The 19,565-nt window shown below is 39.4% G+C and overlaps 1 protein-coding gene across 1 annotated transcript; it reads left to right on the forward strand.

The window, feature by feature from the left end:
• Positions 1-7,750: 7,750 nt before the first annotated feature.
• Positions 7,751-11,061, forward strand: LOC116599803 (olfactory receptor 52B6). The gene is given in 5 exon segments (XM_032359776.1): positions 7,751-7,774; positions 10,084-10,657; positions 10,660-10,677; positions 10,680-10,910; positions 10,913-11,061. Coding segments are annotated over 5 exon segments (996 nt in total).
• The last annotated feature ends 8,504 nt before the right edge of the window (positions 11,062-19,565 follow it).

Genomic DNA, 19,565 nt, shown 5'->3' on the forward strand with positions numbered 1-19,565 from the left:
GCTGGAATAAAGGTGCATGAGATTTCCTAGTATGCTTCTTTGTGACGTCTATGAATTTATAATTACGTCAAAATTTAAATAGTTTTTAAAGACCTCTTGCTGTGCTTTTCTAGCTCACTAAGAATAAAATATAAAATCTGTATTGCATGACTTACTGAAGCCCCTGAATGATGCGGCCTCTTCCCCACCCAATCAATCACTTATCCCCACCAATCCTCCAGTCATAATATACCACTACCTATTCTTCAGACACACCCATCAAGCTCATGGCTCTAGGTTCTTGCTCTTAATTATACCTCTGCTAGGGATGACCTTTAACCAAAACTCTGAATGTTTGCTTTCATCGTCTAATCAAAGTATCTGATATGACATCACTCCTGATTGATCCTACCTTACTTTATTTTTCTTCATTTCTCTTATCACAACCTGCCATAATTATGGATTCACTTATTTATTCACTTATTATTATCTACATATTTCCACTGGAATATAATTTCCATGAGAGCAATGACTTTATCTGTTTGGTTATCACCAGTAAGTACTCAATAACAAATATTATTGACTAAATAGTGTTTGACTCTAGAGGAAAGAGGGCTCTCATACAGTGTACATATAAAATCATATGACTGTTAGTTGGCAGAGAAACAGAGGGCTGCAGAATAAACCTCTATACCCTACAATCTAGGGGTCACAAGTTAGAATCAAGGAGTCACCAAAGACACCACCATCAATGGCTATCAACATATTAGTCATACTGGAAGAATGCGAGTGAAATAAGTCAAGCAGAGAGAGTCAATTATCCTATGATTTTGCTTATTTGTGGAGCATACGAAATAACATAGAGGACATGGGGGGATGGAGAGGAGAAGGGATTTGGGGGAAATTGGAGGAGGAGACAAACCATGAGAGACTGTGGACTATGGAGGGCACGTACTGCATGGAGCACTGGGTGTGGTGCATAAACGATGAACTCTGGAACAATGAAAAGAAATTAAAAAAAAAATTTTTTTTAATAAAATAAATAAAAATTTAAAAAAACAGATTAAAAAACCTTCGCTTTGAACTTTTTTGGGGAAAAAAAAAAAGAAGGAAATCATGATTTCTGACTTACTCTTTCCTGATAGATCTTTAAGAATACATCCAACTGAAGAAAGTTAAATTTCATTCAGATGTAGTTATAGTGTTCCAAATTTTTTTCAAAAAGAAGGAATGTTGGGGCACTTGGGTGGCTCAGTGGGTTAAAGCCTCTGCCTTCGACTCAGGTCATGATCTCAGGATCCTGGGATTGAGCCCCACATCCGGCTCTCGGCTCAGCAGGGAGCCTGCTTCCTCATCTCTCTCTGCCTGCCTCTCTGCCTACTTGTGATCTCTGTCTGTCAAATAAATAAATAAAATCTTTAAAAAAAAAAAAAGAAGAAGGAATGTTAAATGGAAGTTTAAAAAGCCAACTGACAGAATTCAGGGCAAATATATTCTCAAATATATATATTAAACATACAGGTGTCTTTGTCTTTTCTTTGCCTACTTATTTTATTTGACCCATTTTCTATTGCAATTTTTGTCCTTTTTTCTTATTTATTTATAGGACTGCCTCATAGTTATTTTCCCATTATTAAAAAACTGCTTGCAGGCTGATACTTATCATTTTACTTATTTTATATTTGTCTATACAGACATTTTCTATGTAGGTATAATCAATTGGTTAAGCATTAATTTTATTATTTGTACTTTTTGAGTTCTAATAAGAAATAGGTTCTTATCCAGTTGTCATAAATTTATTTTCCTATATTTTATTCTATATATTTTACATGTTTGCATAGAATATGAAACACCCCTCCCTTTTTAAAATGACAAAACTTAAAAAGAAGGATATGGTAGAGAAAGACACAATCAGTTTTTGAAACTCTTTCAAGCCAACTCAAGCACACTTCTGCTCCTATGTTTAAGAATGCTTTTAAAGGGATGCCTGGGTGGCTCAGTTGGTTAAGCAGCTGCCTTCGGCTCAGGTCATGATCCCAGTGTCTTGGGATCGAGTCCCACATCAGGCTCTTTGCTTGGTGGGGAGCCTGCTTCTCCCTCTGCCTCTGCCTGCCACTCTGCCTGCCACTCTGTCTGCCTGTGTTTGCTCTTGCTTCTCTCTCTATGACAAATAAATAAATAAAATCTTTTAAAAAAAAGAATGCTTTTAAAAATTATTCCATTTGGATGTGGTTTTATTTTCCATATCTATATTATAAAATAGGGTGAATTCTCCTCCCAGTGTCCCAAATGAGGTAAAATTATGATGAAAGTTTACTATAGGTTCACAGTTTCTCCCTAAGGGAGGCAATCTTGTACATAAAGGGTCAGAATAGCTCCATTGTGTGAAATGGCACAAGGCTAATCTTTTCAAAGTTTTGTTAGTAAGACTACATCTGTTTATTTGATTGTTATTTGCTTCTATTTGTTTCTATTTTTATTTTGTCTTTTCTTCATCACTGAAAGAACAACACCTGCTTGGGGCTTAGATGTTCATGGAGAATTAAAGAATCCCACCTTAAAACAGAGAGCTGAATACTGGGTTAGTGCTATTTGAACACCATTTACCATTATTTTAATAATGAGAAAATCTGTTAAGACCTATGACCAGGGCTTATCATTATGTCCTGAAATTTCAATCTCATTTTAATATTAAGACAACCAAATTAAGGAGATGACATGGAAAAATGGATGAGTAAAGACCTGCAATAGTTTGCCCTCTGTAAAAGTTATGAAAAAAATTAGATAAATAATTAGGGTCAACTTATTCATAATTCTGGGAGTTAATCAAATTCTTGAAGCCACTTGCAGAGCATTTATTCAAGAAAAATGGCTCAACAGAGTCAAGAACAAAGAGCTTTGTGGAGTTTTAAGTTGTTTGAAAATTATTCTCCTCTCTCCAGCTATGTAGAGCCTTTAAAATAAAAGCTTACATTCCCAGAGAAGTTTGGCAGCCACTGGAGGAAGCAAAATGGAAACTGGGCTCATTCCAATCCTCATTCCCAAAGAATTTTCATTATCTGACTTGTCTGGTAGTTCCTTGGAAGACCTGACTTACACAGCTGAACAAAGTTTGTCCAGTATTAAAAGGTTTCTCAAAGAAGGAGACATTTATTGAAAACAAAGCTGGCAAGTGTTTTAGTTTTGTTGCTGCTTGAGGCAACATAGACCATTACAGTAGACAGTAAACTAACCAAAAGAACTGAAATGTTAAAGCTGTAGAAATGAGACATCTGTAGAAGCTTTGGAAAAGACTGACATATCCTTGTAAATCAAGAAGCTCAGAGATATGTGAGGGCAGTGACCATGCTCAGGAAAGACCTAAGAATGCTCTAAGTTTTCACCTCTTGCTAACCTCAGGCTCTGCAAAAGCTGGAAATGAAGGCTAAGGCAGGGTTGTAAACTGCATGGCTGAGTAGTGACTATGTGCTCTAAAATGCACACAAAGCCCCTCAGTAAAGACTGGGTGGTTTATTGTTCTTGGTATTTACGAAAATCTCTGTTTAATCATTAGCTGACCTCTAGGATAACTGAGTAGAGACTTCAGTGATCACATGAGACAAAGAATATAAACTTTAGAGAATTAGTTCAAGAAAGTGATTAAAGAAATAGCAGCTAGAACAATTAGCAACACAAGCATACCCTAGGAATAAGGAAAAATCCAATTTTCAGAGTTACCACAGTTTAACCACTGCTCAGTGTCTTTGCATGTTTCATATAGTTCACAGACTAGAAAAAGAATAATCAATAGAAACTGTTCTTGAAAAGCCCAGATATTTGAATTATTATGCAAAGACTTGATATCAGCTATTTTAAATATGTTCAAAGAGCTAAAACCAACCATGTCTATAGGATTAGAATTATAAAAAAGAAAAGAAAAAGAAAACAAATATAAATACTGGAGTTGAAAATTGTAATAAGCAAACTGAAAGGGGCTCAAAGGCAGATTTGAACTAGCAAAATAAAGACTCACCAAATGAAAAGACAGGTCAATTGAGGTCAACTAATCTGAGGGACTAAAATTTTAAAAAGTAATAAAAAATGAATAGAACCTAAGAGACATGAGACACTACCAAATGTACCAACATATGATACATAATGTGAGTCTGAGAAAGAAAGGAAAGAGAGAACAGTGCAGAAAGAATAGTTAAAGAAATAATGGAGTGTCTGCCTGGCTCAGGTGGCTAAATGTCTGCCCTTGGCTTAGGTCATGATCTCAGGTCCTGGGATTGAGTCCCACTTGGTGGGGAGTCAGTTTCTCCCTCTCCCTCTGTTCCTCTCTCCTGCTTGTGCTCTCTCTCTCTCTCATAGGTAAATAAATAAATAAACAGTGATGGTGATAATAAAGAAAAATGGCAATAAGCTTCCTAAATGTAATTTTTAAATGAATCCATGCATTCAAGAAGCTCAATTATTTTTTGGTAGGACAAATACAAAGAAATCCACAATGGGATAGTTCATAAGGAAATTGCTGAAAGCCAAAGACAGAGTATTGAAAACATTGAGGGAAGGTTCACCTGGGTGGCTCAGTGGGCTAAGCCACTACCTTCGGCTCAGGTCATGATCTCAGGGTCCTGGGATCAAGTCCCTCATCGGGCTCTCTGCTCAGCAGGGAGACTGCTTCCCTCTCTCTTTCTCTCTCTCTCTGCCTACCTCTCTGTCTACTTGTGATCTCTCTCTGTCAAATAAATAAATAAAATCTTAAAAAAAAAAAAAACATGGAGGGAAGCAACTCATTATGTACAAGGACTTGTTAATAGGACTGACAGCTGATAAGTCATCAGAAATCATGGAGGTGACAAAGCAATGTAGTAACATTCAAAGGACTGAAAGAAAAAAAAACTCAATTAAGAATTCTATATCTGACAAAGCCTCTTCTTTAGAAATGCAGATGACACTCAACAAACTAGGATAGAAGTTCCCTCAACTCAATAAGTTGCATCTGTGTGAAGTTCACAGCTAACATCGTACTTGATGGTGAATGACTGGATGATTTCTCCCTAAGATCAAGAAGATAGGATGTCTGCTCTTGTCACTTTTATTCAACAGTGTACTGGAGGTTCTAGCCAAGGAAATTGGTAAGAATAAGAAATAAGAGGCATCTAGATTGGAAGAGAATAAGTTAAACTATCTCAATTTATAGTTGACATGATCTTTATATAAAAAATCCCAAGGAATCCACTAAAAATAAAAATAAGAAACTATTAGAACTATACATGAGTTCAGCATGTATAGTTAATTACACAATATTTAGGGTCAATACATAAAAATTGCTTATAGTTCTATTCATTTGTAATGAACAATCTTGTAACAAATTAGTAAAATGATTCAATTCATAAGAACATCACAAAGAATAAAATACTTAAGAATAAATTTAAGGGGTGCCTGAGTGGCTCAGTGTGTTAAAGCCTCTGCCTTTGGCTGGGGTCATGATCCCAGGGTCCTGGGATTGAGCCCCGCATTGGGCTTTCTGCTCAGTGAGGAGCCTGCTCCCCCACCCTTCTCTGCCTGCCTCTTTGCCTACTTGTGATCTCTGTCTGTCAAAAAAATAAAATCTTAAAAAAAAAAAGAATAAATTTAAGATGTATAAATTGTATACTCTGAAAAATAGAAAATATTGTTGAAAAATTAAAGGAGACATGCTCTGCATAATGAATGGGGAAAAATATCACATGTTCATGGGTTGGAAAACTCAACACTGTGAAGATGGAAATACTTCCTAAATTGATCTGCAGATTCAAATCAATCTCTATCAGAATCACAGCTGACTTCTTCATAGAAATTAACAAATTGTTTCTAAAATCCATATGGAGTCTCAGGGATCCAGAATAGTCAAATCAATTCTGAAAAAAAAGCAGTGTGAAATAGGAGGACTCATAATTCCTGAGTTAAAACTTATAATGAAGCAGTGATCAAGAAAGTGTGATGCTAATGCAAGAATAGGCACTTAAATCAACAGAAATTTACAAAGTTCTTTCACATTCATTGTCTCACTTGTCACAATAAAATCATAAACACACATGCACACACAAATCTGTGCACACCACATACTTTCAGTCCCAAGTGCAATTGGACACTCCCTGAAGCCACCCTAACTTTACCAAGCAGAGTTATACTTCTAGCCTCTGGATTCCCATAAGTCTTTACACCCACTGTCTTACTTAATTACTCGTAGCTGCTCACTGTAAGAGGACATGTTTCCCTTACCTGTAGACCTTAAATATTTACTAAAGAAGGGTTCACTCTTGACTTTTCCAGTTTTTAAATGAGCAAGATAGGAACAATAGTCCCTATATATCCTTTCCTTCAGGACGACATTTGAATACAACAGATTTTAGCAATGAAGGGGTGAAGAGAGAACATTAAGGTAAGAAAGGTGCAGAGGTTTGAAGACAGACACTAGACAGATGGTGAATGAAAGAAGCCCAAGAGGAAAATGCTCTAGGAAGGACAAAAGGATGAGAGAAAGAGAGGAGAGAGAGTGGGATTGAAGGCATGGAAAAGAGCTAGTATTGGGAAGGAGATGCAAAAACAAGTTCAATGGAAACTCTCACACCAAGTAAGAGCCTCTGAGTTGGTGCTGACCATCACTGCATCACACTCCTTTGGTTCTCAGAGTCTCTATCAACTGATTCTTTTCTCTGGCTCTATGCCAGAGCATCTCCGTGTGTGCCTTAGATCCTGTGTTGAACAGAAGTATATTGGCCCAAGTGTCAGGGGAGGGATTTGAAACTAAGTGGGGAAAGGACATACAAAGGGAGGAGAATCCGTATCCCCAAAGGAAAAGAGGAAACAAAGACCATATGAAGCGAGGCCCTAGATTCAATTCTATATATTAAGGAAGGCTGAGCTGTGTAAGAAACATTGAATCGAAAAACTGTGACTCTGAGAAGGTGGCCTCAGGGAAGTAAGTCTGGGTCATATATTTTCAAGTTGGAGAGGAAGTTATTAATATGGGGGAATGAATGGGTAATGGGTACAAGATAAGTAGACAGCTCTTAGCAACATTCAAGGAGATGTGAACGATGAAGGGGAAGAGTGCACTAGGTCACCTGAGGGAATTTTGTTCTGCAGGGGGGAAGAGCCGTTTGAAGGGTCACTTTTTATAAAGGGTCTCTTTAATACAGGTGAGGATTGATCAGCATTTGATTCTTGGCTTGTAAGAAAGATAGTAGAATCATAAATGGTACACAAGCACGATCCTCTGACATTGAGAAAAAATGGGGAAAATGTTATTTTACTGCAATGGGGGGGGGGGCATTTATAAATGATAAAGTTCCTGGATGGAACAGTCAGGTAAAGGACTCAAAAATAGGTGGGAATTGGAAATAGAAGGAACACTTTTTCTGGTAATTTCCCCAAAGCTGAGAAAAGCAAGAACCAGAGGGCAAGAGAATTGGGCATAGAAGGAGTGGGAGATCTGAAAACAGGGGCTTCCAGAGAGAAAATTGTGAGTGGAGCTCCTAGGGATACTCCCTAGTTTGGGGGTGCAGCAACATCAAGGCTGCCTCAACTGGACTGAAAACACAAGCCCCATGGATTAGCAATAGGGAGCTGCTGTAAACTAAGGCTGTCTTGGAGGCTGATTATGGAGAAGGAGAACTGAAGTCAGAGAAGAATGTTGACTCAGACAAATGGGACCCAGGAAAGTGGGAGCACATAGTGGAGTGCATGGAGTCCATCGGAGCACATGGTGAGTGATGTTGGAGGGAGAACAGAGGCAACAATTGGCATGGGCTGTAGACTAGAAGAGAGTGTGAGAACAGAGGGTCTGTGCAAACCCATGGTTTTTATGGCATGAGTGTGTGCCCCTAACAGTGTGAACTTCTGTGGCCGTGTGAGTGGAGCCTTACCTATTCTCTCATCTTTCTTAATGCTCACCACATGTCAATTTCTGTCTCAGACACCGGTGAATAGGACAGCAGCCCTAACCCTTAAGGAGCTCGCAATATATTGGGGCTGAAAAGATTTCAGTGTGGTAAGTTCTAGAGGGAGATAGGTGCTTGCAAGGGAATGCAGCTGCCTTGAGGGGGGGCACAGCCCCCCTTGGGGGATGAGGAAAGTCTTCCTGAATGAGAAATATAAACTGGGTAAATAAAAGTGAGGACGGAGGTAGAAGAAACAGAATATATGAAAGACCACAGAGAAAGAAGAACAGGTTCAGAGACAAGTATTTGATCCAGTTTCAGCAGGAGAAGCAGGAAACATATTTGGGTGAATCTTTCAGGCAGAGGGAGATTATGATTTGTAATCAAGTCAGTACTGTGCTCAAAATTATCTTTAGGAAACATAATTTACATATGGAGGCTCTTGTAGAGACTGGAAGAAGTGCAGACTAGGTGGTGGGAGTGGGGGCAGTTGTTCAGGTAAGTGGATCTGAAGCCTGGTAAACCGGGTAGATGACAAATACAGATTTGGGTGGGAGGTATTAGCACAAGTACACTGAATGAAGCCCAGGCTGTGGGCCAGATCAGTCAGGGCAAGTGGGCGAGTGAGGAGAGGTTGCAGACAGCCCAGAGGAAATACCCACAGTCCTGCTGGGACAGCCTAAGCCTTGATGAGGACTGGAAAGCAAGGCCAGGAGACAAGAGAAGAACCAGTGGAAGATAAAGAAATCAAAACCTAAAGAGGTGTATATGGAAGGACTGACTTTGAAGGGAAGAAGAAAGAATAGTAAGTAGTGGAACAGGTAGTAGAATAAGATTTTTTTTTTAAAGATTTTATTTATTTATTTGTCAGAGAGAGATCACAAGTAGGCAAAGAGGCAGGCAGAGAGCCTCTGCTGAGCAGAGAGCCTGATGTGGGACTCGATCCGAGGACCCTGAGATCATGACCTGAGCTGAAGGCAGAGGCTTAACCCACTGACCCACCCAGGCTCCCTGAGTAAGATGTTTATATGAGAGCTGTTGTTGTTTTGTTCATTTGTTTTCAAGGTTCTAAAGACATGAATATTTATAAATGCAAAAGATCTAAGAAAGACGATCCAAGAAAAATTAGGAGAAATTGAAGATATAGAAGAGAGAAATAAGGGCGCCTGAGTGGCTCAGTGGGTTGAGCCGCTGCCTTCGGCTCAGGTCATGATCTCAGGGTCCGGGGATCGAGTCCCGCATCGGGCTCTCTGCTCAGCAAGGGAGCCTGCTTCCCTTCCTCTCTCTCTGCCTGCCTCTCCATCTGCTTGTGATTTCTCTCTGTCAAATAAATAAATAAAATCTTTAAAAAAAAAAAAAAAAAGAAGAGAGAAATAATTGATGGAACAAAGTCCCAGAGGAGGTAGGAAAAAAAGAGGATTCAGAGAATAGATGGGGAAATTATTCTTTCAGAGATGCATACATACTTACACACATATGCACATATATACATAGGCACATGCACAGGAATATGTGTACGTGTGTGTTTACACAGCTAGTTTTAAAAATAGTTTAAGAACACACACACATGAAAGTAATTATGGGACCTGCAGATCCGGGTCTTTTCTTTTTTTTCCCCACATAATGTCCAGTGCTCTTTCTAAATTCCACAGCAGACTTCACTGCCTCCATACTTGTCAGAGCATCTGTGATGGGGGGAAAAGAGATGCAGTGTCTTCAGTGCCCACTGCCCCCAATACCATTCTCCCACATGGTCTACCAAGCAGAGACAATTGCTCCTTGGTGTGGAGCTGTAGCCCTTCTGTACAGAGCCTGGGGCTTTCGCAGAGCTCATTACAGTTCACATACCTATAGCGATTACCGAGATTGCTTTTGGTGTTCTAGCTGTTCCTGTTCTTTTCAGAACCTGTGGCACTGTGCTGGGTCTGGCAATGTTTTTGAGCCCTGTGAAAGTCCTAGAATGATACTGAAAGCCTTGGAATAAGAACACAGACCCTTTCTGTGGGCAGGGTCTATAGCCGTGCCCTTTGTGCAGAGACCCTGTGGGTCATTGTCTAGAGAGAATACGCCTTCGCAGAGCCCAGAGTGGTTGTAGGACCTCTAAATGTGTGCAGACCTTGTGGCTGTTTGCAAGCCTCTCCATGCATTCTGCTGGTGTGTATGAAGTCTGAAGCCACATGTTTCCCCTTTGGTACAGGAGAAGAAAATCATGGCCCTTTCATCTGCCAGCAACACAGCTGCCGGGAATGACTCTGACACTCGCGTGGCAGGCTGCCTCCTCACTGGCATCCCTGGGCTGGAGCACCTGCACATCTGGCTCTCCATCCCCTTCTGCACCACGTATGAAGTTGCCCCGGCAGGCAACGGCATTTTAATGTGTGTCATCCTCTCCCAGCCATGTCTGCATGAGCCCATGTACGTATTCTTGGCCATGCTGGCCAGTGCTGATATCTTGCTCTCCACTTCCACAATGCCCAAAGCACTGGCCAACTTCTGGCTAGGTTCTAGCCACATTTCCTTCGATGGCTGTCTCACCCAGATGTTCTTCATCCACTTTCTCTTTGTGGCTGACTCTGCTGTCCTGCTGGCCATGGCCTTTGACCGATTTGTGGCCATCTGCTTCCTGCTGAGATACACCACAGTCCTCACGAGCTTGGTCATTGGGAAGATTGTGGCTGCTGCCCTGACCCGCAGCTTCATCATCATGTTTCTGTCCATCTTTCTTCTCAAGCACCTGTACTACTGCCGGATCAACGTCATTGCACACACTTGGGCGAGCACATGGGCATCGCCGTCTGTCCTGTTCCGATATCTCCATCAATGTCTGGTATAGGTTGGCAGCTGCTCTACTTTCCACAGGCCTAGACATCATTCTTATCACTGTTTCCTACATTCATATCCTCCGAGCCGTCTTCCGCCTCCCTTCTCTCAATGCCCGGTCCAAGGCCCTGAGCACTTGTGGCTCTCATGTCTGTGTCATCCTGCTCTTCTGCATCCCTGCCCTCTTCTCTGTCTTTGCCTACAGGGCATCCCACACTATGTACACATCCTCCTGGCCAACCTCTATGTGGTCATCCCACCTGTGCTCAATCCCATTATTTATGGAGTGAGGACCAACCAGATTTGGGAAGGGGCTAAACAGAGGTTTTCCCATCTTTCCCAGGAATCTAAATAAATGTTCTCAACTTGACCTCAACCTAATCCTTTCTGTATCTATCGGTTGTTCCTATAGTCACCCTATCCTTATCTCTACATCTCCCAGATATTGCAGAGCTAATATCATCTATGTCCCAATTTATTTAAATATACACTCTACTCAAACCCACCTTCGATTTCTTTTTTAGAAATCTACAGTAATATCCACGCCACTTTCTTCTACCTGTTATTCAAATACCTTTTGATAACCCACTGTCTTAAGAAAAACTGATTAGGGGAAATGTGATAACTTACCTGAATCTACCATCCAAATAAGACTTTTCTCAGCATCCACTTGTATCTTCTCCTGAATATGTATAAGAATATGTATTATATGTATTCCTATTATATATATAATGCATATAATCTAGAAAAACATACATCATATACTATATATATACAGTGCTTGGTATATAATAAATGCTTTGCAAATATAGCTTTATTTGTATTGTTGTTTTAAGTAATAGCTCATCCAACTCAATTAATAGCTAATTACCTCATAATTAATAATAAGTGGTCCTGAGAAAAATCATAAAAACTCTTAATCATAGGAAACAAACTGAGGGTTGCTGGAGGGAAGTGGGTGAAGAATGGGGTAACTGGGTGATAGACATTAAGGAGGGCATGTGGTGTAATGAGAACTGGATGTTATATGCGACTAATGTATCACTGACCTCTAATTCTGTAACTAATAATACAATATATGTTAATTAATTGAATTTTTTAAAAAATTAGTCCTGGGACCCAAGCAGAATCATACATGAGTTTTATCTCTACATAGAGGAATAGGAAAGAGAAAATAAGATTTAAAAAAGAAATAATCTAATATTTATAATGAGGGAATTCAACCAAATATAATTTTTAAATATAAAAATTAACCATATTTAGAAATTGTTGTAGACACTGTTTTAAGTATACCTACTACAAAATACATAGACATTATTGCTGTTTTGCAGACACACCAAGTTCATCTCCTTCTCAGGTCCGGTTACCTGTCAGTCTGATGCCTAAAACACCCTCTTCCTTGATCTTTACATGACTCAATCCCTCCTTTCATTCAGTTTTCTGTTTATATGTTTCTTCCTCAGAGATATTCCTATGATCTTCCAATAATAAATACTTCCCCTTTTTTATGGCAAAACAACCAAAACAAAAGCTGTTCCCCCCCAAAATCCCCAAAATAAAATACCATAAGCAAAACCAAAAGTCAATATCAAACTGGGAAGAAATATTTTCAAATTATATTACAGATGAATGGTTAATTTTTCCTAAGATATATAGAGTCCATAAAATGTAGGGGAAAAAAGATCAACAATCTAATGAAAGAAGACAAAGTCAATTGGAATATGCTAAACTATTATCAAAGGAAAATGTTAAGGCTACACCAAAATACAATTTCTCACTTGTCAGATTGGCATAAATTAAAAGGATTAACACTGTGTTGGCAAAGATTTAAGAAAACAAGCTCTCTCATTCATTGCTCATGAATATAAAATATGACAAATTTTTGTGGAATTTGGAAATATCTTAACAAAATTCTCAAGCATTTATCCTTCGATCGAGCAACCACACAGGAAATTGTCTTTTAGACATATCTTCACAGGTGCAAAACAATATATACACAACATTGGTAATTATGGCAAAATTTTTATAATACTACAGTAATTGAGACACTTAAATGGAGTCTGAATTCTGGGCTCCGGTGCTTACTAGGAGTGGTACATTCTTTAAGTTCCACAAAGACTTTAAAACCACACAGATTTGACTTAGAGAAATTCACCATATTCAATACATACCAGCCATTTGTCACTAGGCAATATATTGAACCTCTTTAAACTTCTCTTACTTCTCTGTAAAATGTAGTAACAGCCACTTCAGAGTTGTTTTGATTATTAAGGAGATTAGCCTGACATAACAAAATAAATGGTTTTTAAGTGGACATTTTGTTGCTATCAAGTTTGTCACTATTGCGGAGCCTGGAGCCTCAGTCAGTTAAGCCTCCCACTCTTGATTTTGGCTCAGGTCATGGTCTCAGGGTTCTGTGTCAGACTCTGCACTCACCTGGGAGTCTGCTTAAGATTTTGTCTCCCTCTCCTTCTGCTCGTGTCCCTCTTTCTCTAAAATAAACAAGTAAATCTTTATTTAAATAGGTGTCACTATTATAAAATAGCTGGAAATACACCTCCTTTCAGGTGTATTTGTGTGCACCTCTCGGAGAACTGTATTTCTATAGGTTTAATACCTCAAAGTGGAACAGTTGGATGATAGATTATGCATATTTAAAATTCTAATAAAGTACATCACTTTTATTACTAAGAAGGCTTTTTTAAAAAGCCTTATTCACATATTTTTGTTCATATCAATTATGACTTGAATTAAACAACCCTAGGGTATCTGTTCTATTTTAGCAAAGTCTTCGTAACTGTTTTAGTGACTTTTGGTAATGCATTCTCTTTTTTTTTTTTTTTTCTTTTTTGGTCCTTCACCCCTCAGTCTGAATAACCTTGAAAAAATTGAGAGCCTTAAAGGCCTTGACAGAAACAGAATCTCACCAATCTGAATTAGGAAACAGTTGCTAATGAAGAACAAGGAAAGAGACAACCTGTATCACCATCCTGGACCTTCTGACAATACCCTTGAGCACCAACTATGCCCCCAGCATCCAGAGAGGCTGGCTGCATCCTCAGAATCTGGGAGAAGTAAGAGTCAGCCAAGGAAAAAGCCAAGCCTATATTACTGTATGTCATGATTGGATCATCTTCCAACCTAGAACACTCTACCCTTTCTCCATCTGGCCATCCTGGCTGAAAACTACTGGGCGCTGAAGCTGGGTCCTAGAAAAAAACCTCACAAGAATTGTCAAGAAACATTGGCAAAGATTTGGAAATGGGAGAAAAAGACTATTGGTGCTCTTGGAATGGAATTTTGGATGTTGTCTAACAGACTCTGGGAATTATCTGGTTCTATAAGGATGTATTACTGTGATTATCTTTGACTGGGGTCTAGGCTATTTTGAAACTCTGCAAATTATAGAAAATGTTAACAAAGCAAATGTTTTCTGTCTGGCATTGCAAATGATTTCTGTTCATGGCAAATGAAATTAATTTTGTCTGCTGAGAATACAAATTTCTTGTCAACTGCTGGCTTCTTCAGAGTAACCCATAAATAATCTGCTGATAAAACAAGGCAAAGTTTAGTCTTAATATAAGAAAGGAACCAGTGTCTTCAAAGGGAGAGTGGTAAAGTTGAGATATTTATGAAAATTTAGACTTCTATTCAAAATAGGTCTTGCCATTCAGGGGCTTAATTAAGACTGGGTGAGGATAACAGTTTAAGACTGATGGAAACAGTAAGGTAAGAAGAATTTTAAGGTAAGAAGGCTTGAAAAGTCTTGAGGAGTAAATGCTGTCTATTAAAGTTGATCACATATAATTGTATTTCTAGGTTGAATAATAAACTTATTGAAAATTTTACCTTCCTGGACAAGAGCCTCCTAAAATAGCAAAATCATGTTGGAATAGTAAGTTTTTATTAATGTAGAGAGTAAGTTATGTAGGATGTAGAATGCTTCCATTCTCATTCCACAAGTCGTGTCTTATTTGAACTGATTTTAGTATCTTACTGGCTCCTTCCTTAATTAATGAATTAAGTAAATCTTTTTTTTTTTTTAAAGATTTTATTTATTTGACAGAGAGAAATCACAAGTAGATGGAGAGGCAGGCAGAGAGAGAGGGAAGCAGGCTCCCTGCTGAGCAGAGAGCCCGATGCGGGACTCGATCCCAGGACCCTGAGATCATGACCTGAGCCGAAGGCAGCGGCTTAACCCACTGAGCCACCCAGGCGCCCGAATTAAGTAAATCTTTGACATGTGTTTATTTATAATTGTGTAAATGTTGCCCATTTTATCTCTGTTTTAAATCCTTTAATGAGAAAGGAGATGAGAACCTAGGAGGATGAGGGGGAGAGAAAGAATTATGTGACATTAAAAACTCACGTGAAGGGGTGCATGTTTGAGGGGTGCATGTGTGTCAGATAACTGGAGAGAGAAGCAGCAAAGAGTCAAGTAAAAACAGGATTCAAATTTTGTTAAGAAGCCACAAAGACGATGGAGAATGGCAAAGTCTTTGAACATGTCAAAGAGTGATTATAATAGTGGAATTTAAACTGGGAATATTAAAGAGTAGTACAGACATGGAGAGAGTACTGTAGACAGGGAGAGAGTACTGTAGACAGAGGCAGGAACCAGTTTCATTAAGGTGGGATTAAAGAAAATTATGGTGATGGCACCTAGAGACAGAGAGTGAAATAATTGAAATCGAGGTCATATAGAGGTTTTGTAATTACGTGACAATAGGTATGCGGCATGACCTTGGGAAAGAAGGACTGAGAAAGGATGGAAGACAAGCTTATTTTAGGAAAGACAGTGAACAGAATGAAGGTCAATATAAGCAAGGATCCTCTGTGACTAGAAATATTAAAAATCATGATAAGAGAGTTATATATATAAAGAGAGAGACAAAGAGCCAGAAGCAAGACCAAGAATGTAAAGATAATATTCCAAGAAGTTGAAAATACAGGGAATTTTACAGATAGATGACTATAAGTCTCAGATTGTCCAGTGGAGAATTTCAAAAGTTGGAGAGGTGTGGACTATGGAATTAAAACTAGGGATATCCAGGGTCTTATGGCATGAGAGTCTGTGCAATGACTTTGAATCATGAGCTTCTTGCATGTGACATAACAGGGATAAAATGCATAGTGACATTGTTCCTAATGGTCTCAAACCAGTGAGTGGTGGTGAGTATCCTGAAGAAGGAGGTGTGACAGGTCAGTACAGGAGAACTTATCATTGTCTGCTTCAACCTCTGGAGATGTGGAGGCTGGGAAGGGCTGGTCTTCTCTGAGGCAGAGGGTCACTGTCTTGATTTCTGGGGCATTACTCCAACATTCCATGTCCCTTTTGGACAAGATAGACATCATCTGTTTTCCACAAAGCAGTCGAGTTCGCCAAGGCTCCCTTCAGCCTTAAATGCACAATGTTAGACTTGGACCTCTTAGGTGTTAACAAAATATTTTATTCTTAAAAACAATATTGCCTATAATATAGGGGAGGGGTAAGCTTTAAAAACAAAATTATTCAATACTTAACTGTCTATTAACCATGCTGTTAGGTTTCAATTCGACTGTCCTAGTTAATTATTTTGAACATGTGGGATGTGGGCATTTTTTCTTTGTTTTAAATCATGGAGGAAAAATAAACATCCCTGAGGCCAAGACCTCAGTATCACCATCTCCTAACCTCTGATAATACCCAAGTCCTTTGTATTTGCTGTTCTTCAAGATCCTGTCACAGTGAGGCAGGCATCTCTTCCTCTTTCAAATTTACCATAGATGTTGCAGCATTCCTGACAAAACCCCACACTGAAAATAACTGGACATACTTTGAAAGCCTCCCTATAGCAGGATTTCGGGCTCCTTCAATCCTATCCCATTCTTTCCTCTTTTATCCCTCCCCTACCCCCGGAAGCTGTCCCTGCTCTCTGTCCCGATCTGCATATACAGGTATAGGTGAATGAAACCAGGTGTCCTTCATCCTCCCTCCAGAGAGTTTCACCTCCCCTGGAAGACTTCAGATGTGGGCTGAAGAAGTGGAGAAGTGTAGGGGATTTTGCAAGTTTTATTTGTGACCTGAGCTTGGGGAGAGAGCACAGAAAAGCTGATCTTGGGCCCAAAGTAGCTGTTGAAAGGCCATTGTCCAGCAGACCCTGATACAGAAAGCTAAATGGAAGAGGAGAAGCAGCCCTGAAGCCCTGAATAAAGGGATGGGGCCATCAGATGAGAGAGACTGAGAGGCCCACAGCCCACATTTCTCTTCCTCTTCCTTCTCCAGGAGGTAAGCCCAGTTTCTCTCTTTCCTCCTAGTGCCACCTTCGCCGGACACCTTAAAGATCTACCCAGAATACAAGGAGGTACACTTTCCATTGCTTATAGGATAATAAAATCAATCCCCATAGGGACCCCTGGGTGGTTCAGTCAGTTAAGCGTCTACCTTTGGCTCAGATCATGAGCCCAGGATCCTGGGATCGAGCCCTAGCCTCCAGCTCCCTGCTCAGTGGCGAGTCTGCTTCTCCCTCTGCCCTTACCCTTGCTTATTCTCTCTCTCAAATAAAAAAATAAAATCTAAAAAACATGGACAAAACAAAAGAAAAACAACCCATAGAAGGTATTTATTGAATGGAAAGTAAACTAGCAGACACATTACAGGACAAGACCTATTTAGTACCTGACATGCCAGTTAATTTTAGGCAAACTAATGTAAGTTGAGTTTCTTAGGGTTTCTTTCTAAAGCATATTTCCATCTTTCACTATCTTTTCTGTGATAAGCTGAATTTTCAGGGGAAAAAACTGAATTGTTAAAGGCCTGTGAAGGGTGAGGGTGGGTGGACTGGGCTTGCATGAAGTAGGTTTCAACACTGTGGGGAAATGAGAGAGTTCAAGGAAAACTTGTTAAGAGAACTCAAACTGATTTGAAAGATAAAAAGATATTTTTAAAAAGAGCAAAGCAGTGTGGCATTTGACGTGGAATTTTGGAGTAGCTAGTCCCTTGAGAGAAATACAAGTCAGAAGAGAAATGCAAATTGTATCAAATGGAATCAGGTATCCGCTCTGATTTATTTATCCTCATGTGGAAAAAAGATTTTGAGGATGGTGCTTCCGGGTGGCTCAATCGGTTAAGCGGCTGCCTTCGGCTCAGGTCATGATCTCAGTGGGGAGTCTGCCTCTCCCTCTGCCTGCCACTCTGCTTACTTGTGCTCTCTCTTCATCTCTCCTTCAAACACATAACTAAAATCTTAAAAAAAAAAAAAGATTTTGATGAAAAGAGTTTCGAGCTAATCCCTATGCTAGATACCATCTTTCCTTTGTATCTTTTCCAGATGTAGATCTCAGACTTTTCCTTAAAAAAAATTGTTACTGAAGTACAGTTGTTGACATACAATGTCGTATGAGTTTGAGACGTACAACATAGTACAACAATTGTATTGATTACTCAGTGTTCACTACAATAGGTATAGTCATCACCTGCCACCATAGGATGTTATTATATATTATTGACTATTCTTTATGCCGTACTTTTTCATTCTGTGACATTTATTTTGTAACTGGAAGTGTGTTAATTCCCTTTACCTATTTTGCTCCGCACCGAACACACACCCCAGGCCTTCTTTAATATTGGGGTTCCCCTGAGCTTTCTCTTTGGCCCTTTGCTCTGTTTCTCCACGGTGTTTTGCCTGGAAGGAGGTGCCTTCGGTGTACTCATTTGAATATCACTTCATATATCTTCTTACTTGTATTCTTTATCTCTTAAGATGTGAAAGTAAGAAATCTGGATGTATATCTAGAGTTATATATCTTTAATCCTCATGTACACATTATCACCAATTTGTATGGAGAGAAAACAAATTATTTCATAGATCCACTCTCTTTTATCTGAACTCAAGAGCATCTGGTTAAGCATGCTTTCCTCTGTACTAAAGCAATAGCTAGACATTCACTCTCCCTGGATCAAGGCATTTTGTTACTTGCAGACCTCTGTACCCTGCTCACTGCTGCCAGGTGATCTCTTATGTGTCATTTACAAATTCAGAACATGTCATTCCTCACCTGCTTCCTACCATCTCACATCACACACACACACACACACACACACACACACACACACCTGAATAAAACTCTTTAGTGGCTTGTCAGTGATGTTAAGATCACCTAGTGGGGCAAGAATATGGTCCTGGGACAACTGGATATCCATATGCAAAAGAATAAAATTGGACTTCTATTTCACACAATAAAAATGAACTCAAATTAGATCATAAACTTAAGTATAAGAGCTAAATCATAAAACTTTTTTAAAAATATGTAAGAGTAAATCTTGATAACCTTGGATTATGTAAAGCCTTCAAAGATACGACAACAAAAGTCTAAGTGACAAAAAATGACTTTCAGAAAAATTCAAAATTTGTTCTTCTAAAGGATCCAGTCAAAAAAATGAAGAGACAACCCCCCAGCATGGGAGAAAATATTTAGAAATCAGAATTCACAAAGGACTTTTATCTTGAATATATAAATTCTTACTTAATAATAAAATGACAGGGCGCCTGGGTGGCTCAGAGGGTTAAGCCTCTGCCTTCGGCTCAGGTCATGATCTCAGGGTCCTGGGATCGAGTCCTGCATCGGGCTCTCTGCTCAGCAGGGAGCCTGCTTCCTCCTCTCTCTCTCTCTGCCTGCCTCTCTGCCTACCTGTGATCTCTGTCTGTCAAATAAATAAATAAATAATCTTAAAAAAAAAATAATAAAATGACAAATAACCTGTTTAAAAAAGGGGGGGGGCTGGAGCACCTGGGTAGCTCAGTGGGTTAAGCCACTGCCTTCGGCTCAGGTCATGATCTCAGGGTCCTGGGATCGAGTCCCGCATCGGGCTCCCTGCTC

The sequence above is a fragment of the Mustela erminea genome, chromosome 9, assembly GCF_009829155.1.
Source record: "Mustela erminea isolate mMusErm1 chromosome 9, mMusErm1.Pri, whole genome shotgun sequence".
NCBI classification, from domain to species: domain Eukaryota; kingdom Metazoa; phylum Chordata; class Mammalia; order Carnivora; family Mustelidae; genus Mustela; species Mustela erminea.